The sequence below is a fragment of the Rattus norvegicus genome, chromosome 6 (assembly GCF_021556685.1).
Source record: "Rattus norvegicus strain SHRSP/BbbUtx chromosome 6, alternate assembly SHRSP_T2T, whole genome shotgun sequence".
Classification (NCBI taxonomy): domain Eukaryota; kingdom Metazoa; phylum Chordata; class Mammalia; order Rodentia; family Muridae; genus Rattus; species Rattus norvegicus.
In genome coordinates, this window is record NC_141539.1 from 78,992,805 (window position 1) to 79,003,866 (window position 11,062).

General features: G+C 44.3%; 1 protein-coding gene across 1 annotated transcript in view; it reads left to right on the forward strand.

Moving 5' to 3' along the window:
* Fam177a1 (family with sequence similarity 177, member A1) overlaps nucleotides 1-11,062 on the forward strand; it is a 14,941-nt gene continuing 3,879 nt past the window's right edge. The window contains 4 exon segments of the mRNA NM_001399024.1: nucleotides 1-232; nucleotides 3,977-4,150; nucleotides 8,935-9,001; nucleotides 10,478-10,575. Coding sequence (NP_001385953.1) covers nucleotides 152-232; nucleotides 3,977-4,150; nucleotides 8,935-9,001; nucleotides 10,478-10,575 — 420 coding nt within the window. The 5' untranslated portion in view covers nucleotides 1-151.

The window sequence follows — 11,062 nt, forward strand, 5'->3', positions numbered from 1 at the left end:
GCCCGCGATCTAGGCTCGTCTTCGCTGGGAGGGTGGACTGGGTGCTGCAGCCCCAGAGGCCTGGGCGATCCGGTAGGATCCTTCGTGCGGGCGGTGGGGAACGTTCTTCGGACTAACCTCTGTGTCGCCGCTGCCCGGGCCGGCGCTAATGATGGACCGGGAGTCGGGATGCGCGGCGACGGGAGAAACCGAGGCAGCGGCCGCCGCGGCGTTCGGAGACACAACACGACAGGTAGGTTGGCGACGAGGGGCAGGCGCTGGACATTTCGGGGTTACTTTCCGTGTCCTCATTTTGCTTGGGCTAGGAGCGGCTGCCGAGGTGAGGCGCCGCGGCCTCCGTGCCCGAGCTTTCCGGGGAGACACTCCAGCCACCGGTTGCCAGCGAGAGAAAACAGGCGTGTCCCGGAAAGGCTCTGTCCTTAAAGTAGCAAAAGCCGTGGGCGACAACCCAGGGGTTGTCGGGGTCTGCCTTGTGGCTACGAGGAACCAGGGATTAGTGAATAGCATATGCACTATAAGCTAGCTCAGTCTACTACTACCCAGCCCAGGGCCCAGAACTCTGCCGGCTGCTCACTCTCAGGCTGAGTCTTCCCACATTAGTTAAGATAGTCTGATATGGACAACCCCTCGCTGAGACTTTTAGTCTTCAGTTCATCTAATCCTTCTATATTAATGTCTGGAGATGGGTTCACGGATGAGGTGACCTGCACAGCCCAACACAGACATGTGCTAACGGCAATTGTGAATCACAAGGAAAGGACGATACCTTAAGACAGTAAAATAATCCTGTGATACTAACTTTAATATATGTAATCCTTTGTAAAAAAAAAAGTTCAACATATAAGTTATAAGCTACTAATAAAGTGTTTTACATCCTCTTTAGTTTATAATTGGCTGTGTGGTGTGTTAGAGAGAGGGGCGGGAAAAAGACAACTCAGGTGTTCAGCACCTTGAGCCATCATGCCCTTCATACTGTCCCAAATCCGGAATACAGTTGTGACTGGCCACATCGTAAACCCACTACTGGCAGGTGCAGGGGGTTGTCTCAGTCATCACTAATTTAGGAAAAAAAATCACTTTAAAACTTACTTCAGGAGTATATGTAATTTTGGCTATTAAGAACTTTAAATTCTACCTCAGGTAAGAAAGATGCTTTTCCAGTAGCTTCATATTTTACAATAAATAATTGAGTGTTGGTCGGGTACTTCTCCAAAACTACAGGCTTCTGAATTCTGCTCTGACTGTGAGTCTATCTCTTATAAGTCTAAGTGGTGTGTAAATGTGCTCACACAGTCTGCTCTACATACAAGTCTCTATGGACTCTTACCTCCCCCCTTTCTATTGTGTAGGAAGAGTAAGGTGTCAGGAGGTCAGGCACTTAGGAGTCTTGAGGAGGGTTGCCACCAGTGTGAGGCCCACCTGGGTTGGGGCTACAGTGTTGAAAATGAGTTGGTTGAGGGGAGGCTCTCCTCGATGTCCTGCTGGCTTGACCTGGCCCTTCAGGAGTGCAGTGGATGGTGTGTTTCATTTCTCTCCAGCTTTGGCTGCTGTGCTCACACTACTCCAGCCTGAACTGATTGCAGAGGAAGCATATCAATACTCAGAGCAGTTATTTCAAGAGTGGCTCCTTGCTCTGGTTTAATATTTAGTTGTTATATTAACTTTTCTTGGGGAGGCACAAACAAACCTCCAGCTACCCCCAGATGGGTTCCACGGACCCACCAAAATGCAAGTTTATTGTGTCCATCCTGGTGAGGCTCTCAGTTTATCAGGCCTCCTTACAGAATATGGATGGGTTCCTCACCAGAGCGCAGGTGACCCAAACAACTGTACCACTACACTATCTCATCCCATCCCGTCATGGGTGCTGAGCTAATGGAGCCTCTCCTTTGCTTCTCTATATAGTCTTGACTCTCCCAAGATCCTTTGCAACTAGGAAAGGAATGATGGCTGCAATTCCAGATAAGGATCTCCCAACTCTCCCTTCAGGAGTGCTAACAGGTCCATCACAGTCACCATAGGCCTGGCCACCCGTTCATTATTGCTCCAGCTTCCAGGGCTAAGACTCATTCCAAGATGGCATCTTGTTACCATAGAGAGAGAGAGAGAGAAAAAAAAAAAAGGACTAGACCACAGTGTTTTCATAGTCATTCAAAAACCTTCTTACTTATGTGGGTCCATGTATGTTTGGGTCCATCAGGCAGGAAGAGTTGAATGCTTGCTGCTGGGGTTTCAGCCATGGTGTGCCACCTGACATGGGTGAGGGGGAGTGAACTCAGGGCCTTTGAAGAGGAACAAGTGCTCTTAACTACTTAGTCATTTCTCCAGCTCCAGCTTTCACAGTCTTGATTAAAAATAAATATTTAAACAGTGCCGGCAGTAGAGAAAAAGGTAAATCTCCCAGGAATTTCCCATGGCCTCTTCTCCCGAGTTCCCATTACACAGATGACAAAGGATTTCTGAGTATGCGTTACTACACTGTGTCCTCACACCATAGATAGAGACTCTTGGAATTCACCAGTTTTGTGACTTACTCACATTTCCTGAAGTAAAAATACCTCTGAGAACTGTAGGGGTTTGCCCGGTTTGAGGAAGAGGTCTGTGGAGATCTGGGAGGAGATAGAGGCCACTGACAATTTATATTCCTCCTCGATCTGTTCAATAAACAGAAACACCATCCAGGTGTGGGGACTTAGACCTGTAATCTTAGCATTTGGGAATCTGAGGCAGGAGGGTTGCAGTGAATTGAAGACCAACTCAGCCTACTTTTGAATTGTAGACTAGCCTTGGCTATTACAATGAAACCTGTCACACAAAGGAGGGGGATGGGCTGAGGCCAACCTGAAGCACAATGCAGGCAAGGAGGAGAAACAGTAGACTCCTCCACATTGTTAACTAGGCCCGACAGGCCACCGAGGATCTGATGGGACACTGTATCCTGATTCTTTTCCCCCAATAGACTTTTAACAGAGTCCCAGCCTCAGTACCTGAGGAGTTCAGGTTTCAGCTCTATTCATTTACTTAGCACCTCTGTTTCTTAGCACAGCAAAATACACATACACACACACACACACACACACACACACACACACACACACACACACACACATGCACACACAGAAACAAACAACAAAAACCAGAATAAATAATTCCTTCAGAATGAAATTTGGATGTGTTTAGAATTCTATACTCTATAAGTAGTTTTGTTTTTGTTTTTGAGATGGAGTCTATGTAACCCTGGCTGTCCTGGAACTCAATAGACCAGACCGGCCTCAAACTCACAGATCTGTCTCTGTGCCTCCAGAGTGCTGGGATTAAACATGTGTACCACCACGCCAGTCTTCTATAAGCAGTTCTGAAATCTGTGGATCTCTTTGTTAAAAAACAAACAAAACAATAACAACAACAACACCAACGACAACACCCTGTTGCCACATCTGTACTAATCACCAAGTTATCTGAAAACTCAGGTATAGAAAACACTGAAGGCTTTTTAGATCTTATTTGGCACAGTGTTTAAAATCCCCCCTACCCCCCAGGCTGGAGAGATGGCTCAGCAGTAAGGAGCTCTTATTACTTTGAGAGAGGACCTGGATTTGGTTACTCACCATGGCTGTGATATGGTGGTTCACAACCATCTATAACTCCCAGTCATGGGGGTCCATTCAGGTAAAACACTCATGCACATAAAAATAAATCTAAAAAGTAGGTTTCTTTCACTTTAAATGCCTTTAGTTGGACCATGCGTCTTCATAGAAGCCCTTCATCCCTGTAGAGATTTATCAATGTGGGGGACCTTCCTGGCCCCAAAAGGAGTTGGATTTAGGACTCCTGAGGTATATATAATTTTTAAAAATTGCTTAAGGATTTTTCTAGTTTCTCTGATCTTTAAAATAAAGCAGTCAAACATCTGTTAGACATACAAGGGAAGACAGACTCACACAAAGCTCATTTTCTTAATTTTTCATTGCCATAGCTGAGTAACGAAAGAGGCTTTGAGAATGTAGAACTGGGAGTCATGGGGAAAAAGAAGAAAGTCCCAAGGAGGGTCATCCACTTCGTCAGCGGAGAGACCATGGAGGAGTACAGCACCGATGAGGATGAGGTCGACGGCCTGGACAAGAAAGATGTGCTGCCCACTGTCGACCCGGTATGTTTGACGCTGATGGCTGGGCCTGCTTGGGTTTGCTCCTTGAACACTGAATGGAAGGAACTGTTTGAAGTTTAAACCAACTACCATCCATTATGATCTGGAAGAAAACATTATTTTTACACAATGCGTGTGGAAATATTCCCAACGTTTCAGCAGCCTGAACCAGTTCTGCTCCTTTGTACTGTGAATTTATGTGTGGCTCTAGTAAATCCATATTTCAATCTGTCCCTTTCAGTTCACAGACTGAGTGTTCTTCGAGGTAGCAAAGTCCATTGATCCCGTGTTTACAGTGGGTACCTCAGAGGCTCTGGGTAGGTGCTGTCATGGGGCAGTGGCTTGTATAAACTATATGGGGATATAGTCCATGAACAAATAAATGTCCTATAGTTAAGAAGGCTCTCAAAAGTGCTATAAATAAAACCAGAAACAGATTAGAGAATTTAAAAATTATTTTTAATTTAAGATGTTAATTTTTATAAGGTTTAGATGAGTAAATTTTTAGCTATTGAAAAAAGAAATTCATGCTTGCCTAGGAAGCGCAAGGCCCTGGGTTCGGTCCCCAACCCTGAAAAAAAGAAAAGAAAAGAAAAAAAAAAGAAATTCAAAAAAATAAAAAAGAAAGAAATTCCATGTGGAGCTCAGTGACTTACGCCTTTAATCCCAGCACTCAAGAGGCAGAAATCGATGAATCTCTGTGAGTTGAGGCCAACTTGGTCTACAAGGCAAGTTCCAGGACACCCAGGGCTGTTCCATAGAGAAACCAAGTCTCAGAACTGTGCCAGCCTCTAAAAAATAAAAGCTATTGCACATTCTGTAGTACAGAAAATATTCAAAGTACAGTGTACTCACAGTGGGCAGACATGTTGACTATTAGAGGTAATTCATAAAGTAGAAGGGTTGTTTGGATAGATGTTTTTCTCTTAAAGTACTCTGAAGGGATTAGTTAGAGCTGTCTTTGGAATGTTTGTATGCAGGCTGGAGAGATGGCTCAGTGGTTAAGAGCACCGTCTGCTCTTCCCAAGGTCCTGGGCTCAATTCCCAGCACCCACACGGTAGCTCACAACTGCCTGCAACTCCAGTTCCAGAGGATCTGACACCTTCACATCAATGCCCATAAAATAAAGTTAAATAAATCATTTAAAAGATGTTTCCATGTTTTTAAGTCATTTTCAACTGCTGTGGCAAGAGGTGGAGGCAGGAGGATCAGGAGTTCAAGGCCAGCCTTAGCTATGCAGCAAGTTTGAGACTGGTCTGGACTACATGAGACTGTCTCAAAGGAAAAAGAAAAAAAGAAAAAGCAAGACACCCCTGCCAAAAAAAAATCCCATTTCCTCAAAAGTTACCCAGTGTCTCCATAGAAACAAGACTGGCACATTGTGTACAAATTCACCTGTTTGAAGTATAATTTAGCAGTAGTTAGCATATTCTCAGTAGTAGTTAGCACAGCACAGTCAGTTTTAGCACATTTATGCCATCTTGAAAAGCATTAGCTTCCCTTTCTACCCCCCATGCCCCACCTCATTCCTGGCACAGGTCTCTGTGTGTATACATAGCCTTCCCTGTTATACACAGCCTTGTCTGTCATTTGGTGTTTTCAAGGTTCACTCATGGATAGCACATGTCAGTACTTTGTTCCTTTATTACAGCTGACACTTCATGGTGTGACTGTACCACGTCTCAGCCGTTCCTTCCCGTCAGTGGAACCGGCCGTTGTTTATACTATTTGGTCATATGAATATTGCGCTGTGAATACAGGCTTTTGTGTCACTGCGTGGTTTTTGTCTTGGACATGTGGCTGGGGTGGAGTGGCTGGGGCATTTGTTAACTGTTTAAACATTCGAGGAACTCTGCCTGATCATTGTCCATTGTGGCCACACCATTTTTTTTGTTGTTTTTCACTTTTTTAAACTTTTATTTTCATGTGTGTGGGTGTTATGTCAGGCAGTAGCTATGTATGCAATACCTGTGTCCCCTGAGTGCTAGGATTTGGGGTGTGTGCCCAGCCACACCCAGCTAGTGTTAATTCTCAGGTTTATTTCTTTTAAGTTTTATAGTGTCAGACTGGGTGTGGAAAGTACCAAGTTCACGACTAGCCTAGGCACCATAGTGAGTTCCAGGCCAGGCTAGCTTCATAATGAGGCCTTATGGGTATAGTTTGTACATTCAGGTCTTTGGTACTGGTTTTGTGTTTTAGACAACCTATAGCCAAGGCTTGTTCAGAATTCAAGGTGATCTTCCTGCTTCAGCCTCTTGAATGCTGAGATTACAGGTGTGCTCATAGACACCATCAGCTACTTTCGTTTTGAGTTAGTTTTGTATACGATATGAGTAAGGATCAGACAAGATACTTGGCCATGTAATTTTCCAGACTTCACAGTGTAATTTGAAAACTCTTTTTGAGTGTGTCTTAGTTACCGTTCTGTTGCTGTGGAGAGACACCAGGACCAAAGCAACTCTTATGAAACATTTGCGGGCTTGTCTGTAGTTTCAGAGGTTCAGTCCATTGTCATCACAGTGGGGAGCATGGTGGCACAGAGGCAGACATGGTGCTGGAGACTTGGCTGAGAGCTGCATCCTGATCCGATGGCAGGAAGAGGGGAGGATGGGAACACAGACTCTGAGCTTTCGAAGCCTCAAAGCCTACCCCACAATGACACACTTCCTCCAACAAGGCCACACCTTCTAATCCTTTCAAATAGTTCCACTCCCTAGTGACCCTGCATTCAAATCTATGAGCCTGTGGGGGCCATCCCTATTCAAACTACATAAATGGTCTTGCTGCCCTGTCTTGTTAAAACCTTTGACTACTTAATGTGGTTTTGTTCTGAACTTAAGGCCTCCATCCTATCTATGAATCCCAGCCTCTTGTGTCTGGAGCTGGAGTGCAGGTGCACTCCCTCTCCTGTGCTGTGTTCCCTCTCCTGTGCCTGGTATAGATTTTGAAGCTGAAAAATGTTTGAGTACTGGGCTTGTTCATCTTTTTCTCTTTTCTAGATTGCCTGGCTGTTCTAGGTCCCTTAAAGCACTATGTAAGTTTTAGAATTAGTTTGCCAATTTCTGAAGAGAAGGAAATGGGGATCTTATTAGACTATAGGACTCTTTAGGGCAGAGGCTCTCAACCTGTTGGTTGCAACCTCCAAGGGATCACACAGCAGACGTCCTGCATATCAGATATTTACAATAACAGCAGCAAAATTACAGTTACGAGGCAGCAATGAAATAATTTTACGGTTGGGGTCACCACAACATGAGGAACTGTATTAAAGGGTTGTGACATTAGGAAAGTTAAGAACCACTGGTTTAGGGAGTACAGCCATATTATTAACCAGAGTCGTCTGAAAATCGAAGGTCTCGAGAAGGAAGCTGGAGACACATTGTTGAAGGAACAGAAAAATGTGTGGCTTTACTTGTAAACTCAAAAAGCCACAGCATAGACCCAAATATGTGCTTCTGAGATGGTGACATGACTCTGGAGAGACTTAAGCCACCTGTGGTTTGGCTTAGCAACAACTGTGTCCAAGTAACAGGCTGGATGAGTTTCTTCTGTGCAGCTGTGGGGTGATGACAGGTGCTGTCTCTCTCCTCAGCCAGAGCAGGGCTGATAGTCCTTGCTTCAGTGTTGGCTCTTACTGTCTCGAGAAACAACTTCAAACTGTCCAGTGAGAGTATCTGTGTTTTCCTTTGTCTGTGTAGGTGTGTGCATGCTCACATGTATGCTGGTGTACCCATGCATGGACGTGTGGAAGCCAAATCTCTTTGCCTTGTTTGACAAAGATTTTTGACAGGATCTTTTCACAGGGAACTAGAGCTTGCCACTTAGGTTGGCCATCTGGCCAGCAAGCCCCAGAGAGGCTCCAGTCTCTGCCTCTCTTGTGCTGAAATTACAAGCACACACTACATACCTGGGTTTTTATGCCTAGTTTTTTTCTAAGTAGTTTCTTACTCATACAACCCAAAACATTTTAAGAATTTCATGTTGTTATAGAAAGTGTGTCTAGCACGGTAGTATGAGTCTTTAATCCCAACTCTCAGGTCCCAGAGGTAGGGGGGATCTTTGTGAATTCAAGACCAACCTGGTCTCCTTACATTCCAGAATATCCAGGGCTACATACAGAGATTCTATTTCAAAAACCGACCAACCAAACAACCACCACCACCAAAAAATGGGCTGGGTCTTTAGTGAATATACCTTTTGAGTGTGGTGCTGCAGGCTTTTAATCCTAGCACTCAGGAGGCAGAGGCAGGTGGATATATGTGAGTTTGAGGGCAGCCTGGTTTAGAGTGAGTTCCAGGACAGCCAGAGTTACAGAGCGAGACCCTGTCTTAAAAGAAACACACATACATGCATACAGAACAAACAGCTCACCCTTCCTGTGTCGTTTACTTTTTACCATTGAACACTCACTGATAGCCCCTTATTTCCCTTCATTTCTGTACCAGAATTTTCCTGCTGTAATGTTTGTTAGATGTATCTGCAAGGTCCTTTCTTTGTGTGTTCTCCTGGATGTTCTTACGAAGAATGAAGACAAGCAAGAGAGGAGAAAGGCTATAGGGAGTCCAGCCTGAGTTATAGTGCCCTTCTAGTGCTAACCCTGTTTTGAGTCCTTCCATGGGTAAGGATGGTAGTCCTATGGGAAAGCATGGAGGATCTTGGTGGGATCCAGATACACTTAGGCTTTTATTTGACTGGATGCCTTACATACCTATCTATCATGTAGCTAGTTCGCTCTGGTTTGAAGATACTATTAGATGAATGTTGCTAATCTGACTTCTTGTTGCAGACAAAACTTCCCTGGGGCCCCTACTTCTGGTTTTACATGCTGCGGGCCGCCACATCAACCCTCTCAGGTACGGCCCTTTGAACTGAATATTCTATCACTGCTCTAAGACATCCTGCACCCAGGAGCTTTATCAAACAAGATCTTGCCAAGAAACGGAAACAAACTAGGGAACTACCTTGTCCTCTGTAGGTAGCCAGCTAGCATTGGAAAACCAGTACTCTAGCTTGCACCAATGGTCTTCAGTTTAGTTGTGTTAGAAGGACACAAACTAGGGCCAGTGAGTTTGCTCACACACGCAAAGGTGCTTGCTGTCAAACTGACAACCAGATTTGACCCCTGAGTCCCTTAGGAAGAACTTGACTCCTCACGAGTTGGCCTCTGACCTCTACAGAACACACTGTGCTACCCTATTAGTGTAGTGATAAACAGCCCCTGGAAAATGGCACCATTCATGTAGACAGGATTGTCATGTTTTAAATGCTGTTATCACCCATTCTGTTACTGCTGAAAAGCTCATTAAGGCTCAGTGCCTATTCTAAAGCCTTGTTAGGAACCGTTCATGCGTATTTCTCTTATTGTTTCCTCCTTGCTTGGTAGCATCTTCCCACTGTTTCCTTGTTGTGTAGTTACACGGAAGCCTGCTTTTGTCCATGTAACTTTTCACGTTGCTGAGGACTGAACTGGTCCTGTGCATCCCAGGCAAAGCCTCTTCTGTTGTTACGTCCCTGACATATTTCACTCCTTAAATAGAATTGTTACTGATATTTGAGGGAAATGAATTATCGATTTATGTAGTTATGTTAATGTTTAGATAACAAAATTTACTGCTTCCAATTAACTAGTTGATGACTGTCATTTTTTTTTATTAGAGCAAAGCATGGCTAGTATTTGAGTCAACACTTCCTGAGCCTGTACTGTGTGCCAGACAGTTTGGTGTGACAGAAGGGCACACGCTCTACATAGATCTACGTTTGAATGTTAGCTTTTTATCCACTTTGGCCACAACTAGGCCTGGCCTCATTGCCTGCCAGAACCGTCTGTATCAGGTGCTGATTCTGGTGAGACAGAGCCCCTGACAAAAGAACTTAAGGATTTGTTCTGGTGCAAAGTTCAAGGGCACAGTGCATTCTGGTGAGGAAGTCATGGTGGCAAGAGCAGCCCTCTTCCCAGTGATAGCTGAACAGCGATATCCTAAAATACAGTGTATTGTCCTAAGGACTAGACCTGTACCTGAACATTGCAGTAATTAACAAGACATGCTGTAACTGTGCTGGCCATGGCAGCACACATGGAATCCCAGCACTGTGGAGGCTGGTGGAAGATCGCTGACCAAGTACTCTGAACTCCCTGCTACAGAGCGAGACACTGTTCTCAAAGCACAGAGAGATAGAGATGTGAAATGCCTGGTGTCCAGGACAGAAGTGAGGAGACAGGGTGATATTGGGATTAAGGATAAAACAGTAACTCTTGTATTCTTAGTATTACATAAAATGCTCAAGAAATGTTTATGGTGTTTTGTATCTTTTAACTTTTGTATCTTTAGTGTGTGACTTTCTTGGAGAGAAGATTGCTTCAGTTTTGGGCATCAGCACCCCAAAATACCAGTATGCCATTGATGAGTATTACCGGATGAAGAAGGAGGTGTGTCTCCTCTTTTCACTTTTTTGATGGTTTGGAGACTTGAGGCCATGTGGATGGTCTAGTAGCTCGAAAGCCAGCTCCTTCATTTGTTGCAGTGCTAGACATCAAACACAGGACCTTACATGCCACACAAAGGCTCTACCACTGAAGACAGCTTAGTTTATCAAATTAACATGTTTTATGATTCTTCAAAATTCGGATTTCCTAAGGTAAATGTATAACCTATGCTAGGTTTTCTCTGCCAGTGCTAACAAATGAAATGCCTCATGTGTATTTGATCTTTATATATCTTTTGGTATTGTCACTTTAATTTGAAAATGAAGAAACAACACCAGCCTGTGTAAGCAGTGAGGTAGTTACTAACTTCAATAAGCTCCCTGTCATGAGAAGTCCATTTACTCTTGGATTAGTGTATAAAATTCTCAGAACAGCGCCTGGTGTATGTTGACAAGCGCACTGTAAGCTAGAGTTTGCTCCTCTCCTTTAA